Raw genomic sequence first — 25,267 nt, 5'->3', positions numbered from 1 at the left:
CAATACATTGTTTACATATTGTACAAGGAAGAACAACACAGTATCTGATGGGTTTTTGAACTTTCGATTTAACCTAACAAAATATTTACAGCATTTGTGTATGGTCTATACGAGTATATATAAATGTGGTGGGTGTTTTTATATTTGTTTGTATTTTTTTGTATGTACACTGTATACATAATCATATGTACATGTGGTTTTTTACATGTAAAGAGAGAGTGTTTTTTTTTATCGAAGTATTTACAAAAGAGTTGTTTCATTTCATTCTCAATTATCCTTTATATAGAAGTGCAAAAGGATTAAAATGTGTATAAAGAAAGTATGTTACTTACCCGCTTGCCACGTTTGCCTCGTGGTCCTTTCTCACCGGGTGGTCCTGGAGGACCTGCAGGACCGGTTTCACCTCTTTCACCGGGTACACCAGGGGGTCCTGGAATAAAAACAAATTTTAATTAATTTTATTTTTGGATAATTAGGGTAACTATTTTGACATATATTTTTGCCTTAAAATACATAAAAAATCAATCCTGTTGGAATACCCTGCTGATAACAATATTTATTTTTAAATTCAATTCCGAAAAAAACTTTAAAACTATTTGCAAATCATTTAAAGTAAATTCCGATTTTTTAAACAATACCCAATAGCGTTGACTTTTATCGTTATTGTTTATTTTTCCTGGTAATGACATTCACCGGAGCATCAGTGATGAAGAGGACATTGACAGAGCTGTGATGTGAAGTACACAAAAAATACATACTTGAAAATTCAACGTCAATTATACGCATTTGCCATGAAATCAAGTGCTTGGCTGATGATGGGCAACAGAAACAACAACAACAGTCAGGAAGGAGCTACAACAACAATACCACCAGTGTAGCATAGCATTCGTAATGTAATTTAATGTTTCATTAAAATTCATAACGCACTTTTGAAAATTAATCGCATAAAAAATTTAATAATAACATCAGGATGACGATGATTATGAGAATAAAGAAGAAGCATCATCATCAGGAGATATATAATGAATATTAAAAACAATGGAGATGATGGAATGGAATTTCCAAAAAAAAAAAAAAAACAATGAGATGACAGTAAGAATTATTTTTCACAATCAATAAATGAGACAATTGAAAACAAATTCACTTTCGAAACGATTTGTATACACAAAAAAATTGCTAATGAGATTTGAATGAATTTTGAAAACATGCTACAGGTTGTTAATTTTAAATATGGATGAGTTTATTATTGATCTGACACATTTTTCTTTAGAAAAATAAATTCAAGACCCTTGGTTCGACACTATTTTCTATAGAACCAGTAAGGAAAGTAGTAAAGTCGGATCGGGCCGACCACTTTGGGTATATTCTACATATGTATCCTAACAGACGTCGCGTGTTTGTTATATATCTATATCTGAACCGATTTCAGGGAAACTTGCCAGATACTAATTTATATTACTTCAGTACGTTGTGTCAATCGGCCTAGCTATGGATCTTTTCACGAAGCTTAGCAACATCATTTTAGGCTTAATTCAGTACTCTATACCAAAATTCGTGCAAATCGAAAGATATATAGGGACATAAAATCGAACGAAAATATATATGGGAGCTTCATCTAAATCTGAACCGATTTTCACGAAACTTAGCACACGTCGTTCTAGACTTAATTCAGTCCGCTATGACAAATTTCGTGCAAATCGAATGATTTTTAAAGACCTTGGTGCACCAATTACCTAAAATCGGATGAAAATATATATGGGAGCTACATCTAAATCTGCATCGATTTTCACGAAACTTAGCACACGTCATTCTAGACTTAATTCAGTCCGCTATGACAAATTTCGTGCAAATCGAATGATTTTCAGAGACTTTGGTGCACCAATTACCTAAAATCGGATGAAAATATATATGGGAGCATTTTCTAAATCTGAACCGATTTTTACGAAACTTTGCACACATAATTCCAGACTTAATTCAGTACGTTATGCCAGATTTCGTGTAAATCGAAAGATATATAGGGACTTTGGTACACAATTTACCTTAAATTCTATATGGGAGCTATATCTACATCTGAACCGATTTTCATGAAACTTTGCACACATCATTCTAGACTTAATTCAGTACAATATGGCAAATTTCGTGCAAATCGAAAGATATATAGGAACTTTGGTACATAATTTACCTTAAATCGGACGAAGATATATATGGGAGCTATATCTAAATCTAAACCGATTTTGACGAAACTTAACACACATTATTCTAGAGCTTATTCATTACTCTGTGTCAAATTTTGTGCAAATCGAAAGATATATAGGGACTCTAATGGACTATTTACCTAAAATCGGGCGAAACTATATGGGAGCTATATCTAAATCTGAACCGGATTATTTTGCCTGCACAAAGGGTATAAAAATATTCAATACTTTTTCCTATAGAAAAAAATTCCAGACCTTTGGGGCCAGACACTTCTTTCTATAGAAAAAAATCGAGAACAATGTTTTGACACTTTTTTCTATAGAAACAAATTGGAGACTATTTGTTTCTTTCTTTACTATTTTTTTCTGTAATTTCTTAAATGTCCTTTCCTAAATCTCTAAGCACTGCTCGTGCATTTAAAATCATATTCTTTTAAACTTTATTCACCACTTAGTCACTCACATCATCTGCTTGTGGTACCTGTGTGTGTGTGTGTGCCTGGCCCACTTATCTTCAGTGTTCTATGACAATATCTTAATTAAAGCTATTATAAATCATTTTATTTTTGTGATAAAACTTCAAAACTCAAAGCAAAGCCAGGCAGACATACAAACAATGGCACATTTATCCACTTCAAATGAGACCCTCTCAAGTGTAGGACAAAAGACTTTCGGACATTTGGGATAAGATCAAGAAGAACAACAACTAATACTACAGTAGGAGCAGCAGCATCAGTAGTCTTACTGGTACATCTACCAATAGTCAAGTCTCCAGGACAACACTTCTTCTTCTACAATAAATAATAATAATAAAATTTATTATGGTAATAAATTTATTTTTAAAAAGAAATTTTACAGCCATAGCAACCGAACAACCAACCGGCCATCCAACCTTTTCTTCACATCTGTATGAAGGCCATCATCAATGGACTTTAAACAAATATGCAAAGAGTACCAACAAAATGTGTGCTGAAACACTTTTAGTTAATAGACTTGAATGGTGTATTCTCAAGAGAGTGATCGAAGGGGGTGGTGGGGGTGAATACCTTCAGTTTTTGAATGGGTGAGGTGAAGTTATTAAATTAATGTTTTGTAAGGTGTTATTATAATATTCATTTTTTTTTTGAGAACAACGGTAGTAATTTAGTAAATGAATTATGTTTAATTACATTTAAGACCAATTAATAATGAAATACAGGGCAATGAAGGAAAATTCCATTAAATTGGGGAACGTGTGTTCGACATGTTCAATGTCTTCAATATTGAATGGTGAGGATACAATAACATTGTTTAATATATTTTAAACGTTACCCAATAAATTGTTGTTTCTTGTAGAATTTTCAAAGGTAGACAATATTTTAGAAACCTAAATTTAATATGATATTATATAAACTGACCTTGAAAAAATATTCTCTAAAAAATCCTCGCCTCTTACAGTCCTTGCAGAAATATTCTTAAAAAAATCCTATTATAGTCCTTGAAGAATATTCTCTAAAATACACGCCATTTATGGTCCATCCAAAAAAAATTTTTTTCAACCCAGTAAGGAAAGTAGTAAATTCGGACTGGGCCGACTATATGATAGCCTTCACCACATTGGGTATATTGTACATATGTATCCTTACAATTGTATGTTAATGTTCCCTCGAAGGAACATACTCATGTCTTTCTGCAACCTATGATAAATTTAATTTCATTGGGGCAGATTTAGAGTCGTCTGCGTACCGTGGGACAAATTTATGGAAAACGATTTACAGCAAAATTGATACACGCTATTTGGTACCACGCACTGTTAAAATATTAATACATATGGAAGCTATGGTTGCATCTGCACCAATAACGTCATTCAAGTCTCAATTTGATACGTTGTGAAAATTTCGTGTTAACGGATCTTCACGAAGCTTAGCACACATCATTCTAGACTCAATTCAGTACATTAAATCGGACGAAATATATATATATATAGGATTATATCTAAATCTGAACCGATTTTCACGAAACATAGCACACATCATTCTAGACCCAATTCAGTACACTACGCCAAATTCCGTGCAAATCGAAAAATATATAGCGTCTTTGGTGCAACATTTATATAACATAGGACGAAAATATATATGGGATTTTCACGAAACTTAGCACACATCATTCTAGAGTTAATTCAGTACGCTACGCCAAATTTCGTGCAAATCGAAAGAAAATTAGGGACTTTGGTGCATCATGCAACTTATATCGGACGAAAATATATATGGGAGCTATATCTAAATCTGAACCGATTTTTACGAAACTTAGCACACATCATGCTATGCTTAATTCAGTACTCTGTTCAAAATTTCGTGCAAATTGAAAGATATTTAGGGACTATGCCAAATTTCGTGCAAATCGAAAGATATTTAGGGACTTTGGTGCACCCTTTAACTTATATCGGACGAAAATATATATGGGAGCTATATTTAAATCTGAACCGATTTTCATGAAACTTGGCATACATCATTCTAGGCTTAATTCAGTACTCTGTGCGAAATATTGTGCAAATCGAAAGATATTTAGGGACTTTGGCGCACCATTTACCTAAAATCGGACGAAAATATATATGGGAGCTATATTTAAATCAAAATCGATTTTCATGAAACTTGGCACACATCATTCCAGAGTTAATTCAGTACTCTGTGCGAAATTTTGTGGAAATCGAAAGATATTTAGGGACTTTGGCGCACCATTTACCTCAAATCGGACGAAAATATATCGGAACCAATTTTCATGAAACTTGGCACACATCATTCTAGGCTTAATTCAATACGCTATGCCAAATTTCGTGCAAATCGAAAATTATTTAGGGACTGTGGTGCACCATTTACCTTAAATCGGACGAATATATATATATATATATATAAGAGAGCTATATCTAAATCTGAACCGATAGAGTTCGTCCATGGGCCAAATAAATCCAATTCGACTCATTAATGCGACCTTGACTTTGTTTACAATTTAACATGGACAGACAGACGGTCGGATGGACATGCATAAATCGAAAGTGATTCTATGCATATTCTCAAAAGGAACCATGTGTCTATTTCGTTTCCTTTTGCCTGTTACAAACATATGCACAAAGACATAACCACAGTGAAGGGTATAAAAAATCGAAGAAGTATATAGGTATATAGGTGGTCCGGAAATTGGTATATCGTATTGTTTGAAAAATAGAACCAATATTCAAAAAAAGTAATGTTAACATCACCAAACATTTATTGAGTTTTTTTGCAGCCTACGTGCTTGGAATTTTTATATTAAATTTTTTCCCATCTACCAATTATTTCGATTTTTTCCATAAATAATTAATGAAAAAATGTCTGGGTAATCAATTGGAAAAATTATTGTCCATTGTTAGTGGACGGGCTGAGGTTAATGTGACTTAAATATCAATTTAGAGTAAATAAAATTAAAAAAATAACAACATAAAATTTCATGTAAACATTAGGATGACTATATTGTGTGAAATTAATTAAATACTTTCCAGATTATTTGTATGTGTGTAACGTATTTATGATACTCATTATAATGCTGATAGCGATGTTGTTGTTTTGCTGTTATCCCTGGTAAATAGTGTCATGTTAGTTTTCTGCTATATTTGAGTGTGTATATTTAGTTATATAATAAAAATAATTACAAATTAAAACTCATTAATTGTGTATGCACAGTGATAAACGGGTATATTTTTTAGCCTGGAGCAGAATCAAACCAAAGCAATCTAATAAAACTGAAAACTTGTGTCCAACAACATTTTTGTTTGTGGTTTCCAGGGAAAATAAATTTGAAAATTATTTTTCCAAGTAATTTTGGAATTTTTATATTGAAAAAAAAATACACAACTTAATAGGGTAATTGAACTTTAAAGTACACAAAAAACGACTTTATTACTCATCATGTTCCACATTAAATCGCAGACTGTCGTCTCCTTTAATGCCGTCATATCTCATCCACTTTGCCATTCAAATATTCCACACCACTGACACATTCATTCATAAATGTGTCATTAATTCTTCACTTTATAAACAAAGATTTTCTGTTGTCTGTGATATTGAAAACAATTCGTAATGAAATATGCAGAGAAATCAAAAAGACATTAATCAATATTTATTTGTGATGTCAACTGTTTTTTGTGTTTAAAAAAATAAAATTTATTATCATTTAAGAATACTTATGGAGAATTTATGTATTTTATTTAATGATGATACTTTTTGGGGTAAAGTCTTAAATATAAATAAATTCTTAATAATGTGTTGGGTGATAAATCAAGATGTTGATTTCACTTTCATTTGATGACATTATGAGTGAGACAATAAACATTTTTAATATGAAATTTAGGCAATAAGTGGAAAAAATTATCGACCATACATAGAAGTATTTTTATAGATCGCCTTCTTACATATACCTTAAATAGTTGGTATTCTACAGGTCTTTTATGTGTAGATTATATTTCTCAGGTCTACTATAAATAGAAGACCTATTATACATTCAGGCTTAGATATAGCTCCCAAAATATATAACTACAACTGATAGACCATAATATTTTGCACAGGGACCTAGTTTTTTAGGGAAATAAGTTGCAGAAAATATTGAAAATAGAAAAAAAATTAACGGACCTACGTTCTGACGGAGTACATTTTATCCAATAGAAACAATTGGAAGACCTCAGTTCCCACAGAAGATTTTTTTCTCAGAAACAATAAAAAAATAAGTTTGATGACATCTTTTTAGGTCTTTAAAGGTCTGTTTGGTATTTTTCTATAGAAAAAATCAGGCAGACTTCAGTTTACACGGGGTAAATTTGTTTCTATAAAAAACGTCCTACTATACACCCAGGCTTAGATATCACTCCCAAAGTATATTTTTCTGTCAAATTGACAAAAATATTTTACACAGGGACGCGATTTTAGAAAAAATGCAGAAAATGACGGCTTACATTTTATCCATTAGAAAGATTTGGAATACTTCAGATTCCACTGAAGATTTTTTCTGAGAAAAAATTTAAAAATGAACTTTGATTGCACTTTTATATGAAAGGTCTCTGACCTCTTTATAGATGTGTTTCTATAAATAATGTTGGTATTTTTCCAATAGAAAAACATGTGGCAGACCTCTTTTTGGGCAGATCTCAGTACACACTTTGGGAAATTGTTCTATGGAAAAAAAAATGTTTTTTTTTTATAAAAAAAATCGGAAAGACCTCAGTTCTCGGCGATAGGGATTTTATTTTTTAGCAAAAAAGTCGGGTAGACTTCAGTTACAGTGAGTGTGATATATTTCTAAAAAATGGGACAGACCTCCGTTTCCAATGGGGGCAATTTATAGAAAAAAATTCGGGGAAGACCTTAGTTCACTCTCAGGATAAAAAGGTCTCTGAAAGATCTTTGACCTCTTTATAGGTGTGTTTTCTATAAATAATGTTGGCATTTTTCCAATAGAAAAACATGTGGCAGGCCTCTTTTTGGGCAGATCTCAGTACTCACTTTGGGAAATTTTTCTATAGAAAAAAATTGGGCTTGTTTTCTTGTAAAAAATCGGAAAGACTTCAGTTCTCGGCGATGGGTATTTTATTTTTTATCAAAAAAGTCGGGTAGACTTCAGTTCCAGTGAGTGTGATATATTTGTAAAAATATGGGACATACCTCCGTTTCCGATGAGGGCAATATATATGAAAAAAAATTCGGGGCAGACCATAGTTCACTCTCAGGACATTTTTTTCGATAGAAAAAATTTCGTGCAGACCTCAGACCACACTTAAGACAATTTGTTTTTATAGAAAAAAGTCAGTTCACAAATATTCAGTTTAAACCAAGAGCATGTATTTTTTTTTTCGTATAGAAAAAACCTCGGGCAGACCTCTGAGAGAAATTTTTTGGTCTATAGAAAAAAATGGTACTGAATTTGTTGGTCTATAGAAAAAAATTATACTGAGGACAATATTTTTATCGAAAAATTCGGGCAGATCTCAGTTTTCACTGAGTGCCATTTTTTCTATAGAAAAATCAGTCAAACATCTGTTCTTTCTGGTATTATTTATTTCTATAGAAAAAAATAGTGCAGGAAAAAAATTGGTGCAGGAAAAAAATTGGTGCAAATTTTCTATTGAAGAAATCGTGCAGACCTTACTACACACTACTGAAAAAAAATTGGGAAAAACTCAGTCCACACTGAGGGCAATTTTTTATGGAAACATTTTTTTAGAAAAACATCAGGTAGTCCTCAGTCCAAACTGAGTGCAATTTTTTCTATAAAAACAATCCGGTAGACCTCAGTTCTCAAGCAAGGCAATTTGTTTCCTCTTGAAAAAAAAATCATTATCAAGAAAGACTGCAAAAAAAAAAAAAAAAACTGTGCAGACCTTTGCCAGAAAGAAAAAAATTGCAGACCACAGTAGCTGCTAAGGAGGCCAAAAAATCTGAACAGACCTCAGTTCTCACTGAGAACATTTGTTTTGGGTAGAAAAAATTGTGCTGACCTCAATTCAGAATGAGGACAAGTTTTGCTACCAAAAAATTGTGCTGACCCTAGTTCACACTGAAGCATTTTTTTATAAAAAATCTGACAGTTATAAAAATATCGGTCAGACCTCAGAAGATATTTTTTCTATAGGAAGTCTGCACCTTAGTCCTTACTGAGGGAAATTGTTTTTTATAAAAAAAATCTCAATCCTTAGTTTTTCTTCAGGGTCAGGTTTATCTGGTTTTTATAGGAACGCAGATATAATGTATATATATTTGTATGGAAAATTTAAATATCTGAAAACTGTATTTTTTAAAGAAGACCTCAGTTTTGTTTTTCATAAATTCTTCGGACTAGTGCTAATTTTCCCCCCAATTCTATATGTCTTATAAATAATGCCTTAAATATCAGTCCAAATCCAAAAAAATATCAGCAAAAATCATTGACAACAGTCAATTTTCTTCATAAAAATCTTTAAACGTTAGTTTTTTTCTTAAATTTCCCAAAATTTATCCTATTTTTTCTATAGAAAAAATTCTTGGACCTCAGCCCTATTTTTATAGAAGATAGTCCTACTGAGTAAATTTTTTTACATCGAAACATCATCCGACATTTTTTATAGTAAGTTTTTATAGGCACCTGGTGTAGAAAGGTATTCCACACCGCTTTTTGTTACTGTTTTTGTTTTCGCTCTCCTTTCCATTTATGTTCATTAGTTATGTTGTTTTTGTTGTCATGCTTGTCCATTAGCCCGCTGGGTGTCCTTTTGTTGTGTAAATGTTGGACCAAAAAGGACAAACATTCGCTCTTCTTAATTAACTCACTTGAGTGTTGTTTAAATTACACAGACGCACATACACACTCACAAGGACGATAAGGAGTATAGGGGTAAAGGGATAAGTGCTGGACATTATGTTAGTCCTGCTATTGTTGTTGTTTGTGTATAGTGTAGTTAATGTTGTGGATTATTGCTGTTGTTGTTGTTGAGCCATCTACTAAATATTGTTGTATTGATTACTTACTACCGGGCAGCTGGCTGGCTGGTTAGGTCGATTGGCATTGTTAATACAATGTTAATGGGTTTTGCGACAATCTAGGTGATGGACAAATGTCAAATTCTTGAAATGGTTACTTGGAAAAGATTAATGGAAGAGTGCTGAGATTTCAGGGGAATCGAAATTTCGTGGGCCATAATTAACTTCTTTTGATAATGGACCCATGATTTTTTTTTGTTACGTAATTAAGGAAACTCTGGAAAGTGAACTGCACAATTTTCCAAATGGAAAATCTCTAGCAAAAGGAAAATATACTAAACTGACATGAAAACATTAACACAACACCGACTAGAAGTAGAAGCCGTAAGTAAAAGAAAATAAGCAAATAAACACCAAACAAAAACAACAACAAATGTCTCATCTCTTGTCGGTATCTACACGGCAAGATCTAAAACATGCACGCACGACACGAGACTTTCCAAATGTGTTTTCACACATTTTCTTAAACAAAATGTTTGTTTTTCTTTTCCATTTTTTTTTTGGTTGAGCCATTGGTTATCGCGGGTGGGGAACAATTTATGATGCTTTGCTGTGAATGGAAGTTTGGTGGCGTTTCAGTTCTAAGTTTCGGTGTTTAGACACTCCGTTAGCACTTTGGAAAAAATGTTTATTTTCTTTTCGATAAAACTGCTGTTTTTTATTGTTTTTTTCTCTTTTCGGCTAAACAACAACAAACTAAAAAATTCAGAAAAAGGAGGAGGAGTAGGAGAAATAAAATTGCCTCGGAATGGAGTATATGAAACGCCACTTCATTTCGTTGATATTATTACGGAAGGATGCCATTATTTATCAATGGAACAATGTTTTCTTCTGTTTTTGTTGTTGTTGTCGTTTCACAGCCCTCACAATTTTTAATTGTTTTTCTTTGGTTACCATCGAAGCAATGAAAAAATAAGCAAAATGTCAATTCTCAGCTTAACTCCGCTAAAGAACATACTTTATTTCGGTTCCATTTGTATACAATATTTAGGGAAGTGGGAGTGAGAGAACATTTAACACATAATAAAAACAGAATCTCCCCTCACCGCCTCCAAAATATTGTGACAAAATACAGATACTTAGGCCCACGATTTATGTGCCGTTTGGTACCCTCAATGATATGTAACACATGAGTTCTGTTCTGTTCTATTCTGTTGACACATTAATAAAATATGAAATTTATTACCAAAGGTCGGGTTAAATTTGATTGGAAATCGGTGTTAATGGTTCTTTTGGGGGTAAATGGCTTCCCCATTTTAAGGCGAGCAATAAAAACGGGGAGTGAAGAAAACAATTTCTTCCAAGATTACATAATAAATTTGAGCCAGAATTTATGGTTTACAATAAAGAAGTTATCGTAAATAAATTTAATTGAAATATTTCATAGACGATTTAGAATCGGAATTGAGTTCGTTTATTATGCAGAGAAAAATACTGAAATTTACTTTGGAGTTCCATTGAGGGTTTTTTTTTTGTAGATAACATACAAAGGCTTAATATATAGGAAGAAATGTGGAAGATCCCAGTTCCGCTGAGGACAATTTATTCATTACAGAATTTTTATATTTTTATAAAAATTAACACAGATTTGGAAATTTCATCTACCGAAAAAATAGAACCGATATTAGAAAACTTTTTGTATAGCAAAAAAATAGCGGTCAAGTATGAGACATTCTTTATAGAAATAAATATAATATAAGACTGATATTTTTTTCTATAGAACTGAGGTCTGAATCCTTTTCCGAAAAAAGATTTTTTCTTTTGAAACTAGAATATAGAAAAAAAATAGGTTTCAAGTCTGAGAATTTGTGAGAAAAAACTATAACTGGGGTTTGAGATTTTTAAAATAAAATAAAAAATCCTCAATCCTCTACTTTTTATATAGATAAAAGAACTGAGGCCTTGGATGTTTTTCTGTAAGAAACGAGAACTCAGGTCAGAGGAATTTTATCTTTTTGAGAAACAAGAAAATTAGGTCTAAGGTTTCGAGACTTTTTCGTATAGAAAATCAGATCTAAAGATTTTTGTTCTATGAAAAATCTTGGCTGAGGATTTTTTCATTCAAAAATAGACTTAAGTCTAAGCAAAATTGATTTGGGGTCTGAGAAAAAATTCTTAAGGACAATATTTAGTGAGGTCTGAGCGTAGAAAAAAAAATAAATGTGAAGCCAATCTATTCCATAAAAATAGGACTAGGTCTGATATTTTCTTCTGTAAAAAAACCAAATACTGAGATTTTCCCTATGGGAAAAGTGGTCTGACCGAATTTTCTCTAAAGGAAAAATTACCTTCTGTGAAAAGTGATTTTTTTCTGTGTGAACTGAGATCTTCCCGATTTTTTTTATATAAAAAATTTTCCTAAGTGTGACCTCAGGTCTGTCCATTTTTTTATAGACAAAAATTGGCCTCAGCGTGGACAGAGGTCGGCATGAATTACTTTAGTATAAACTGAGGTTTACCTGCCCTCTGTGGCAACTGAAGTCTGCACGAATTGTTTTCTATAGAAAACATTGTCATCGCTGGCAACTGAGGTATGATCGATTTTTTTCTATAAAAAAAAATTGCCCTCAGTTTGAACTGAAATCTGATCGATTTTTTTTATAGAAAAAATTGCCCTCAGTGCGAACTGAGGACTGCACGATTTCTATAGAAAAAATTGTACTCAGTGGCAACTTAGTTATGTATGAATTTTTTACTATAGAAGAAATCTTCCGTCTGATTTTTTCAGAAAAAAATCTTTAAGATAACTGAGGACTGAGATTTTTTTTTAGAAAAATAATACTTAGTAGAACCGAGGACTAAATTTTTATAGAAAGATAGCCCTCAGTAGAACTGAAGTGTGATATTTTTTTACAGAAAAAATCCTGCCCTCAGTGTAGAAAAAATTGGCGTCAACAAGATCTATGGTTTGCACGAATTTTGTTCTATTGAAAAAAAGATTGCTCTGAGCGGAAACTGAGGTCTATAGAAAAATTTGTCCTCAGTTGCAACTGACGATTTTTTTTTGGAAAAAAAATTTCCTCAGTATGAACTAAGGCCTGCACTAATTTTTTTCTAAAGAAATTACCCTCGGTTCACAGTTTTGACGAATTTTTTCTATAGAAAACAAATTGAAGTAGAGGATTATTTTTATGTAGAAAAAATGCCCTCAACGGGAACTGAGGTAAAATCGTCTACTTTTTCAATGTAAACTGAGGTTTTTGCGATTTGTTTCTATAGCAAAAAATTGCCCTCAGTGTGAACTGAGGTCTGCTCGATTTTTTTTCTGTAGAAAATCTTTTGTAGAATAGAGGTCTGCGATTTTTTGCAGAAAATAATCCTCGGGAGAATTGAGTTCTGTAATTTTTTTATAGAAAATTATCCAAAAAAAAATTATCTGAGTTTTGAGAGGTCTGAGATTTTTTTTTATAGAAAAGGAAGCATTACTGAGGACAGAGATGTTTACTAAAGAAAAAAAAAACTCAGTAGCACTGGTGTCTAGGATTGTTTTGAAAAAATCTTCTGTAAACTGCGGTCTAGGTTTTCCTATAGAAAAAATGCATAGTAAGGGCACTATTCTGTAGTTTAAATTCTCCGAACTCCATGGGAATAAAAAAAACTCTTTTAATTAAAAAAGTTCAGAGAATGGATTTTAGAAGAAAACATTTTTCCAGTAGGAAATATCTTCAATAATAACCAAGGACATTTCTTCGCTATTTTTTATATCCTTAGGTCGTACATATTACCTATCAATGCCGTCAGTTCTTACTATCGTATTCGTAGTTCTATAGAAATAATTGTCAGATCTCAATGAGTTTTTTTTTTTCTAAATAAAAAATCACAGTTCCCATGGGAAACAATTTCATTTTATGCCTTTCTCTTTGTTGTTTATATCGGTGTGATACCCGCATTAAGGAACGCCCCTTATTTCCCCATCATCATTAACTTCTTATTTTCCCAATCAATTCACTTCATTAGACATGTGTTGATTTGAAAAGGTTCTCAAGAATTACAACAATAACAAAGTATTTTTGTTGCCTTCATGTTTATTATATCCTGCTAATTTATGTTCCTCAAAGTTAATGACCAGTTCAGGCCTCTGTGTTTTAGTTTCCTTTTTGCGAGACAAATCCTCTTCAAATCTACTTGAAACCAGACAGGGTTAATAGCTCTCTGCTGTTATTTGTTTTGTTTTCTGTGTGTTTCCTTAGACTATGTCTTACCTGGTGGTCCCGGAGGTCCGGGTGGACCCTCAATAATGCCTGTTGGAAATTCATCACCATTGATTGTTGTGGTAAGGCCACGATCGCCACGGTCACCTTTGTCACCCTGTAGGAGCCGCAGCAAATAAATAAAAGAGGAAGAAAGGAGAACAAAAAGGACAAGTCAATTTTTTGTGTTAAATATTTGTATAGAAAAGACAATGTAAATATTCGAATCCAACAAAAAACAAGAGTGTCAGTGTATTTGTCTAAGGACATGTAAATATCCTTACAAATGTACACAACAACAGCACAGAGAAAAGGTAGATAAAGGTAAATAATGTGAAAAGGCATAGCCGTAGACAAAACACAAACACACGTGTAACTAACTGATGGCTATACACTCGGCCGGGGTAGGATAGGAAAGTAGGTAACAAACCAGAAAGCATGACAGTTGAAAAAGGGTCGGCCATTTATTTTGGTGTTTGAGTTTTTTGTTGGACCATCTTTTGTTTTGTTGTGTCCTTATTTCCATTTGTTTTGTTTTTGCCTTTTTTGCACAATACATTGCCATAGTTTGACATAATGTTTATTTTTTTGAGAGAATTACAAAAAATGTCTCTTCAAAACAATAGAGGTGTAATTTAACAAGGAGGAATGGGCACATAGCATCAGGGTCATTTTAAATGCAAAAATATTTTAAGGAATTTTCATTAAGAAGGACAGCTGTGGGACATTTAAGAGGAAACTAATAGGGGATCGATCAAACAATAAGAAAACTCTGTTACTCCTGGGATTGGCAATGAACATTACTCTGAATAAAGAATTTCGAAGAAGATTCAATACAGATCCTTGTAAGAATTCAAAAGTTTCTTTTATTTATTAAATACAATTTTCAAGAGATTTATCCATAAAATCCCTCTTAATAAAAATTATCATTTTTTAATTAAAAATCACTTACCTTAAGTCCAGCAGGACCAGGTGGACCGGGAGGTCCCACTGGTCCAGGTTCTCCGGGAGGACCGGCTGGACCAGCTGGTCCAGTTTCACCGGGTGGTCCTCGTTCACCATTTAGGCCGGGTTGACCAACGTCACCTGGAGGTCCTGGTGGTCCTGGAGGACCGGGCTCACCAGGTTCACCCTAAAGAAATTCATATCGGTTAATATTTAAAATATGTTAAGATCATAAAAAATAAATCGCAAGTCCATCTACAACAAAATTTTGAAAAAGCAATCATTAAAAGCCAAAAAGAAAACAAAAACAATAAAAAATATTATCCATATAAATATAGCATGCAGGCGAGATATAACAGTTGAAAAAGGATATAAGCTAAGTATAATTTTTTCAATAATTTACTCAACTTTAAAATTGTTTCATTGATCGGAACACTAAAAATGACAGTAGAACTTTCATAACTCTTACCACAATTAGCCCGAAAAATACTTCGACTTATGAGGACTTCATGTCGGGGAATTGATATCAAAATGCCTCCTTAGTGCTACTGTACTTAGACTTGAAGAAAATTCTACTTAAAAATTCTACACATATAAGTATGATGACATGATTGACAAGTTCGACTACAATTTTGTTGGAGCATCTCTCATATATAAATATATTAATCAAATCATTGTAGAAGGTGTACATATGAGGAACATGGATTTATGGAAGTCCGAATGTATTTTTTTTTATTTAGACATCTCTAATATTTAAATATATGAAATAAATCAGTGTAAAAATTATACTGTGACACATTTTTCAACATGCAAATTTTGAATCAATCGGGACCGGCAATATCGGAAAACCTACGATGGTAGAAGAAAACCCCTAGCTGGGGTTTGAATTATTAGCTAAGGTTTTGGCTTGAACCTGGCTTAAATTCGATTTGAGTGGAGTTTCAAACCTTTAATAAGATCAATAAAAAAACTCTTCTAAAAACCCAGTTTGGATTGGATTCGACTACGTATTAATTTAAAATCCACCCAAAATCGAACAAATTAAAACTCAATTGGTAAGGGATTTGAGCGCTGCACAGTGTTATCTATATTCCCGATTTTATTTGCATATAAAAAATTATTTATATAATTATGAATAGTCCTTATATCCATTTCTTCAACTGCCCATATATCTCTTTCTAATTGTAATCTACATCAACTTACCTTCAATTGTATTACAGTTGCCGTTGAAACATTAACACCGGCTTCTTGTAAACCCTTTTTTGTTGTTAAGAGTGTTAATTAAGTGTTGTGTTATTTATATGCCAATTGTACCCCAACAGAAATTATAATTATCAACAAACATAAAAACAGACAAAAGAAAAACAAAAAAATTTATAGCGATAAAATAATTTAAGAAAAGAAAATAGAATAAAAATAAATTTAATATTAAATAAAATTAAAGGAGAGATAAGGAAGATAAGGAATAGACGAGGTAAGGATAGGTTTTAAACTTGGGTAGGAATTTTTGTTGATGTAGAGATATGAAGAAATAATAAACTGCTTATATTTATGTATCGAAATTTTATTTTTTATTTATTCGAATATTAAGCCACATTTTTTTAATGGATATTGGAATTTCTATTACCTTTTTTAAAGACACACTCTGATAATAATCATAGAATCGAAATATTGGAGAAATTAAATTCATTTCAATTAAAACCATTTTTTTATTTTCCTCTGACCTCAAGCTAAACAATTTGAGCAAAATATTTAAAAATAACTATGAATATTAAAAATGTAAACACTGACACTGAGGTTGGAAAGCTAGGCTCGGAAATTTAGGACCTTGTATGTATGTACAAACATTGACCTACATTGAACATTTTCTGGGGAGCAGTATATTATTGACAAAGGACCTGGAATACCGTAAATTTAAAATTCAATACTTTTACTTATAGGAATCATTTTCTGTACAGATTTATACCAGTCTTGAAAAATCCAAAATATCAAAGTAAAGCCTATTTAATTGAAAAATTCTGCTGAAACACTCAAAATACCGAAAATTGGGCGGGACCTATGTATGGGGACTGTGTGATTATATTCAGCCTCCAAAACCCCGAGCTCCATAAACCTGGTATGGTGTTTTCCGTTGAAAATTGGTGCCAAAACTCCGAAATGTCAAATTACAGCCTTTTCGGCTGAAAATGCGGCTAGATCCCTGAAAATAAAGAAAATTTGGCGGGGTCTTTATACGAAGAATATGCCAGCCTCCAAAAATCTGTGCCTTCTGAATACCGAAAATTGTGCTTTATCGTTATATGAAGCTATACCAAAATATACCAAACATCCTAGGAGTCAGAGCAAAATTTCAAAGCTCTATCTTTTATATTGCGATCTCCATCGTGATTCACAGATATATGGAGATGGGTAAATCTACATATAATTTTATTCTGCATTCCTCGTTTGCTGCTGGACCCACATAAATAAAGACGTGATTATACCCTATAAAACTATGTTGTCAGGGTATTATAGGTTAATGCAGCCCCAAGAGTTTGTAACACCGCGAAACATTGGTCCTACACCCACCTTTAAGTATACAGATCATATCTCGACTAGCCGAGTAGATCAATAGATGGGTGCCCGTCCCATAGTATATCCAAGAGAAGTGGTTGACCTTACAGGTGCTTACGTATTCGAGTCGATCTTTGGGCTACAATTATAAGTCGAACATCACAACAGAAATCTGGACATTAGAAGGTCTGTACTGAATATTACTAAAACGGAAAATATGTCAGTGTAAGGAAGAGGGTGCAAATATAGCGAAATATTGCACAAGCTCATAATATAGAACAGCAGAAAGTTAGATTATCGTGGAGGTTGTTTAGGGTATCGTATGGTCCCGTCCGACTATACTGCTCCGGTCACTGGTTTGTATGTTACTGATACCAAATTGTTCACTATATGAGACTTTAAGTTCTTTTATTTATGCCTCTTTGCAGAAAATGAGTGATTCATAATTTATGATGTCTCCGACGAACACTGCGGTGTTTTGATAACCCAATGTATCCCGAAATATCGAATAACAGCCTCCATGCCTGAAGAACTTGGCCAAAACTCTCCACAATACCAACATGTACGGGGTAAGAGTTTCTATAGATATAAACTCGTTAAATATATTCTGAAGGTCTTCGATAATAAAAATCCTTTGAGGTCTTAAAGAAATAAAATCTCACATATTTTTTTATAAAATATACCTTCTTAAAGTCATCTCAAGATCGTGTAAGTACTTTCTAAGTCTCTTCTAACTACCTCCTCTAAAAACAGATCTTTTAAAGTCCTTCTGAAGATTTGTCTTCTAAAAGAAGAAGGCTGTTACATATAGATATTCTGAGGACCTTAAATATAACAAATTACCTTATACTGTATTAATTAAATAAATTAATTAAAGGGTCTTTTATTCTATTAAAAATATTAAAAATATAGGGAATTATCTTCTAAGAAGCACATCTTCTAAACAACTCTAAGGACCTTCTGAAGGTCTTCTATAACAAACGTCCTTAAGAGTATTGACGAAAAAAACTTCATGTTTCCATAGAATAGCAATTCTGAAAGTCTTCTAAGTATTTTCTAATCATGTCCTCCAAAAACAGGTGTTTTTAAAGTCTCCAATGAGGCATTCTAAATGTGGCATATTTAAAAACGGTCAGGTATAGGTCTTCTATAAATAATTTAATTCTATTAATCACCATTTCTTGAAGTCATTTTAACATAAATCCCTTCCATATTTATTTTGTTATAAATAATCGATGTTCTATAGGTGTTTAATTTATAACTTATCACTTGGGTATATAGAGTGGTGGTCTAAACATATGCAACTGAAATTTACTATGTGGAAATAAGTAGTAATTCCTTTATTTGAAGTTAAAAAATGGGTCAACTTGATATTTTTCATAATCAATATCAGTTGCATATGTTTTGGCCCCAACTGTATATTGGTCCCATTTTTATTACTTTTTTAATATTGCAGTTTCAACTCCCTTTTATAAAATTCCACTTCTCTTCGGTTCCCTCATTTTCCTTTTTGGTTTCTCTAAATTAAATTAATTTTGGCATATCATTTGTATTTTTCAATTTAATGCAATATAAAATTTTCATTATTTTAACATTATCAACAATGAGAAGACGAGAAGAGCAAAAATAAGGAAGAAGACTAAAAACAACTTCCCTTTAGGTCTACCCCTTTGTTTGGTCCCTCAATTCTTGGCCATAAATTTTGACCACAAAATTACTTTGTTGTTTCTATTTTTTATTTTATTTTTTTGTTATGGACAAATGTTTGGTTTTTGTTTATAACAACCACATTGTTGTGTCTAGTCTTCAGGGTGTGGGTGTGTGTTTTTCTTGGGGGAGAAAAGTTAATGTTTCTTTAACACGTTGTTGCTTCTTTCCTATTTTCTTTGAGTAATAAAAAAATTATTATAAACTTTACATCTGAAGATACAAAAAAGTAAAAGAATATCAAAGAGAAACCTCAAAAAGAAAAAAAAAAAAACAGCAGCAGAGAGAAAATAATAAAATTACCAAAAAGTTGTTGGCTATTTTATTTGTTTTTGTATATTCTTTTGAGCCTGAACTGCATGACTGAATGAATGAAGTGTTGCTGTGGGGTAACACACCCACTTGCTCATAACACCCGGTGTTTATTTTTTTGGACCAACATGTTTTGTGGTGCCTTTGGTCCAAGTTTAATAATTTTCATATTTTTCTTGGCGAAACATTTTTTTAAAAGTTTTTTAGACTTTATTTTAATAACAGACTTTTAACATTCTCCGGTGGGAGCTATTAGGCTTCAGATACTCCACAGAGTATTTAGTTGTGAAGTGTAAACTCTTCAGGCCCAAGGCAACAAAAAAAGTTTTTCAATTGTTTTTCTTTCTTCGTTTGTTTTTTTTTTTTTTTTTTTTTGAGAAGGAAGGCAAATTATTTTAACATTCATTTGAACAAATATAATAAAGGTAATTATTTGGTAATTTCTGTTTGCTTATTTAATTTACTTCCAAAATATTATCAAATTTCATTAAGAGCTAATCTTCGGGGAGAAAATTACAAAAAGTTGTTCTCATTTGTTTAAGGAAAAGGTGATTGTTTTAAAAGAGGAAATTTAAAGAAAAATGAATTATTTTTTAATAAAATGTATCATAAGTTTTTAATCTCACATTTGGCTAGGATTTAATAACAATGTTTCAAATTTGGGATTATTTAAAAATGTAAAAATTGGGGAAAACGAAAATATTTGCCGATAATTTTTGCATTGTCTGGAAAATGTTTTTATAGGAATTATTTATACAATTCAAGAAAAAGGTGCATAAAAGAAGATTCTATTAAAAATGGCCAATATACATAAAAAATCAATTTATGTCTGAAACGCCTGTATGAAATTTTTTGATAATCATCAAAAGACTCCTATCGTGGAAAGTTTTATTTAGATAATAAGTTTAAAGATCATAAAATAAAAATTTAGAGGAAATATAAGAATCTTATTTGAAAAAATTAAAAACTCAAAAGGAAATTTCAAAAATAGTAAAACTTGTGTAGTGTAAAGAAACCGTGTTATTTATTATCTTACCTCAATTATACTCATTAGAAACGAAAATTCTACAAAAAATCTACATACGAAAAATAAAATAAAATTCAGTAACGAAGAAAAAAATCAAACGACCAAATTTTCTACTTTAAAAAATAATCATCTTCAAACTACAAGACACCAAAAAACACTTTTTAAGAAGTGTTTCAAAATTTTGTATTTTTTGTTTTTAATACCTTGACTGCAACAATTTCCGCATAGCCTAAAGTACCGCCATGTAACGTTGTTACAGATCTCTTAAGGCCCTAGTATTTGGATGATGTATAAAATAAAGGATTGGGGAGGAAGGGAATATATTTATTGTTAGAATCACATATTTTGTATTATAAATAATATGCATTATATAATAATATAATATATAATAATATGTATTATATATACACATTTCATTTTTATTATTGTTGTAAAATATCCAAATGTGAACATTATTAACTTACCTTAACTGTCTGGAAAACATCAATACCCGGATGACCAACATCTCCTTTGGAGCCTTTCTCACCCGGTCTTCCTGGAGCACCCTTTTCGCCATTGATGCCATTCATGCCCTGGAATAATAAAAAAAGTTTATTAAATAATTAAAGAAGATGTTTAAAAGGATGGACTTTTGAAATAATACAAAATAAATTCATATTTTTTTAAGATCTTTGACACCTATGGCAAACATTATTCGGTCCAGTAAAATGTTCATCTTTTACTTCTGGTGAGAATAAAATTCGCACAAAAAATATTCGCATAAAAATAGATTTTTCGAATTTCAAACAAATTCAGAATAGAAAAATATTGGAAGCAAACCTAAAATCTGCATAAAAAATTCGGAAATCATTTTATTCGGTATAGAAAAAAATCGGAAAACAAGTGTTTTCGGAATAAAAAAAACGAAAATATAAATTTTTTGTATAGAAAACAATCGGAAAATTCTACATCCATTATATTTGCCCTGAATGGCATTTGATGAACAATCATTGTTATTGAAAGGATATATACTTTCTTATTTGAATAAAATTGGGTCTATATACTTTTATTCTACATTATTTTCAAAATATTTTTGTGACAATTCACAATATTTCAAATAATTGCATTAGACTTTTGATCACATATAACACTTGGTTCTTGCAGGATTCAATTACTGCTCGGAAAATCGTTTCCGAAAACATTAGGTTGGGGAAAAAGAAATCCATTACTTTTTCAGCAGATGACTATACTGATAGATTTCTCGTAAAGTATCGATCAAACAATTTCAATTTTTTTTACTGCGAAATGTGGAAGCAAAAAATATTTTGCTGTTTTTTGTTTGCTGAACTGAATGCACAGTTGTGAGTTACAGGGTGTTAAAAATGGAAGTGAACAAAGACAAAATTCGGTACATTTTACAGTTTTTCTCTGACAAAGGCGAAAATGCAAGCCAAGGAATTTTTGATGTTAAAGATGCACCACGCACAGGTGGGCCAGTCGTCGAAAATGTCGATAAAATCATAGAAATGACCGAAATTAACCCGCATTTTAGCAGTCGTAACATCACTAAAAATCGGCAATTTGCACAAAACATAAAAATAATAATGGCTTTCTTTTTCCCTAACCTAATATTGCTTCAGATTCAGATATGTCCGTTTGTTGTGAAACGTAAAAAACGTGCATTGCTTCAACAAAAGAAATGGAGTGTGTCAAGTTTTTTTATAGTTGATTATGAATGAAATACTTGTTTCGATAGAGCCACATACTTTGAAAATTAAAGTTTTTGCTCAATAACTCAACTGATTTTGATTTGGTTTGACAGTATAAAATTCCATAATTTCCTTTTTGAATTATCCTCTACTGACCAAATATCGAATATAGGTTTTATAACCTTCACTTCTATGTTTGAATTTGTAGGCACTCGAAACATTGGCCATAGCCCCATCTTATAGTATACCTACGACATACGTCGGTCAATGCTACGTCCTAATCAAAGATTAAATTTTCCTAATCTTTGATTAGGAAATTTTCAGTAAAATCGTGTCCAAATTCAAAATGAATCTGCCAACAGATGTTTCCAAAAATGTATATATTACTACATGTAATATTATATGAGGTCTATACCAAAAAACATTGATTATTTTTGGTAGGAAAATTGTCAACCGAAGGCGAATCCAAAATATAAATTTATAGCCAATTCGGCTGCCCAAAATACCGATACAGGTCAATTCATAAACATGGGTCATTATTGGTAGGGAAATTTTCAATCCAATGACAACTCAACGTACTAAAGTTGGCAATACCTAAATGTGGAACGATAAATCCCATTTTCAATACCAACAATCTTAGGACTGTGGCATTGTATATGTAAAATTTCAACGTTTGATCTAAAATAATAATAATAAATAATTGGAATTACAATGGAATCGAAGGACTAAGCGGACCTCTCCTACTATTATGTTTATTTTTACAAATATTTTAACATTACTAATGGCAATTTTGTTACTTACCGGTTCACCTTTCTCGCCTGGATCACCTTTCTTGCCACGTTTCCCCCGCTTGCCAGGTGGACCTGGTGGGCCAGGAGGACCTAGAAAAAATAAAAAAATATATATTTTAAAAAATATTTAATTTTGTCTAGTGTATTTTAAAATTTCTAACAATATTACATATTTTCTATTTAGCATAACTTCCGCTAAAATATTAAAAAATTTACATTTTCACAAGGGGCAAATTGCCAAGCTGAGCTGGCTGACGCAGAAGCCCCTAGTTTTTTATTTATTCATATATTATGCCACAAAATGCCGGGAAAGTTTTGTGTTTTTTTACTATCTCTGTCTGGTGTCGAAGTGCAATGACATTGTAAGTGGTAATATGGTGGTGCAACAGCACAACAAAGAGTATATAATGCATAATTTTTATTTTTGGGGGCAAATTTGAAGAACCGTAGGCAATACAGATTTTTAAGATGAAAAATTAAAATTTAAACAGAAGGGAATGCAAATGTTGGGACTAAAAAATTTTTTAATATACAAATTTTAATTTTTTTTGTTATGAAGATTTAGAAAAAAATCTTCCACAAAAATTGCTAAATTGGTTACACTTCACTTGCTGCAACCATGACAAAAATCATTGCTACAGATAAAGATGTTGTTTTTCATTTTTGTATTTTTTTCTCCTACAACACATTTCCTTGGTAGGCGTCAATTTTACTACTGTTCTGTTGTTTTTGTTGTTGTTCGTTGTTGTCATTTCCATCGATATTGTCTATTAGTGGGATAATGTGACAACATAATGATGGTAATTGAACATCGTTGTCATCGTTGCTGCTAATGCCATTATCTTCTTCCATTCCAAGTATTTATTACCAACAAAACACCAGACAACAGGCTCCCCTACCAGCTCTCCGGGGATAAGACACCCATCAAGTCATCATATTAAACTTAAATGAAAAGTTCTTAAATCTCACTTTTGTTGTTCTTATATAAGAACCTGCACTCACACATACACTATTTCCAAGGGAACCCACGCAGTACACAATCTACAAAGAGGAGCAATCTTTAAGAGAATGTGAAGCATACATGGATAAGTACAAGTAAGTGTTTGTCGGTGTAAATACATAACTGTGGCTGACATCGAAGTGTGGGGGCATCTCTCTTAGCTATATGTGGCAGACAGACATACAGACAGTCGAACGGACAGACACATATACTTTAGACATATTCGTCTTCTCCTCTTAAGATTTAGTTGCGTGTATTCATAATAAATATGACAGCATATAATCTCTTCATGTTCACTGGCATCGGCAGCAGACAGTCCGAACGAGCAAACGCAGCGACAGACAGACAATCGTTGAGATGAATACTATACTAACTACATATATAACACGCACATGAAAAACATTCAAGTAGAGACATTAAGACTGAATTATGTGATGTTATGACAACAGAAACGAGACGACTATCTGGGTACTTCGTTCGCACAAATAAAGATAGTAAATCGTCCGGGTGACACATGAAATGTTTGTGACTTTCAAAAGGATGAGTTTGGCATTTTCGTGCGTTCGGGCAACTTTTGTTAACTACGATTAATGTTAAGAAGAAATAAATTAGGCCTCAATGATGGATTTAGTAGGCGGCCTTAGGCTATATTAATAATATGTGGGTGGACTGGTGTAATAGATATATAAACTACAAATTGTGTGTTAGGTTTAGATTACAATAATTAATTTGTATGATAATTTTGATGTTGAAGGAATTTGCATTTATAAAATTTTAGATAAGTTCTAGGAATAGGTAAATATTAGGATTATATAAAAGACCGGTGATTAGTACAAATTGGCTAGAAAAATGCATGATCAATGATTGGAACCTCTGCAACCTGTGTCCCGTGCACAAAAATGGAGACAAGACGGAGACTATAGAGAAATAAGTCTTCTTTCCATCGCATATAAAGTGCAATCCAGCGTACTGTGTGAACGGCTGAAGCCAATGATCAATGAAAACCACGAAAAACACATCGACACATTTCACTTCTTCATCGCCTATAAAACCGCATTGGACAGCCCTATCCGTTCAGACGTGTTTAAATCCATGTCTGCGTTCGAGATTCCAACAAAATTAATACAGCTATGCAGGATACCTTTACTTGACACAAGGTCGGAGGTTAAAGTCGAAAAAGGGCTCTCGGAACCCGTTAATATCGAACGAGGATTCATACCAGGTGACAGTTCTACATGTGACCTTTTTAACCTCCTGCTGGAAAAGGTCATACGAGATACAAAGGTAAACAGAAATGCCACTCTGTACACCAAGCAACACATGTTACTCGCCTACGCCGATG

The 25,267-nt window shown here is 32.3% G+C and overlaps 1 protein-coding gene across 1 annotated transcript; it reads right to left on the bottom strand.

Annotated features, from left to right (window-relative positions):
* Nucleotides 1-299: 299 nt before the first annotated feature.
* LOC133323082 (collagen alpha chain CG42342-like) lies at nt 300-23,777 on the bottom strand. Its single transcript, XM_061532039.1, has 8 exons — nt 23,642-23,777; nt 22,936-23,015; nt 20,911-21,018; nt 20,650-20,718; nt 16,051-16,104; nt 14,855-15,034; nt 13,915-14,020; nt 300-430 (listed from the first exon to the last, which is right to left on the bottom strand). Exons 1-8 carry the CDS (start codon nt 23,775-23,777, stop codon nt 300-302), a joined length of 864 nt encoding a protein of 287 aa, XP_061388023.1.
* Nucleotides 23,778-25,267: the final 1,490 nt, after the last annotated feature.

Source organism: Musca vetustissima, unplaced genomic scaffold (genome assembly GCF_032173495.1).
Source record: "Musca vetustissima isolate MV318-11 ecotype Yass unplaced genomic scaffold, APGP_CSIRO_Mvet_v1 utg2427, whole genome shotgun sequence".
NCBI lineage: Eukaryota > Metazoa > Arthropoda > Insecta > Diptera > Muscidae > Musca > Musca vetustissima.
The sequence above is the reverse complement of the archived record's forward strand: the minus strand, read 5'-3'. Positions and strand labels throughout refer to the sequence as shown.

What these genes read in the sequence shown, in the direction of transcription:
- LOC133323082 (XM_061532039.1), bottom strand. Translation starts at nt 23,777, where the DNA reads ATGGAAGAAGATAATGGCATTAGCAGCAACGATGACAACGATGTTCAA. An exon ending in CAACTGTAATACAATTGAAG is followed by an intron (nt 15,035 to 16,050) that starts GTAAGTTGATGT and finishes GAATTTCTTTAG; the next exon opens with GGTGAACCTGGTGAGCCCGG. An exon ending in CTGGTCCTGCTGGACTTAAG is followed by an intron (nt 14,021 to 14,854) that starts GTAAGTGATTTT and finishes CGGCTCCTACAG; the next exon opens with GGTGACAAAGGTGACCGTGG.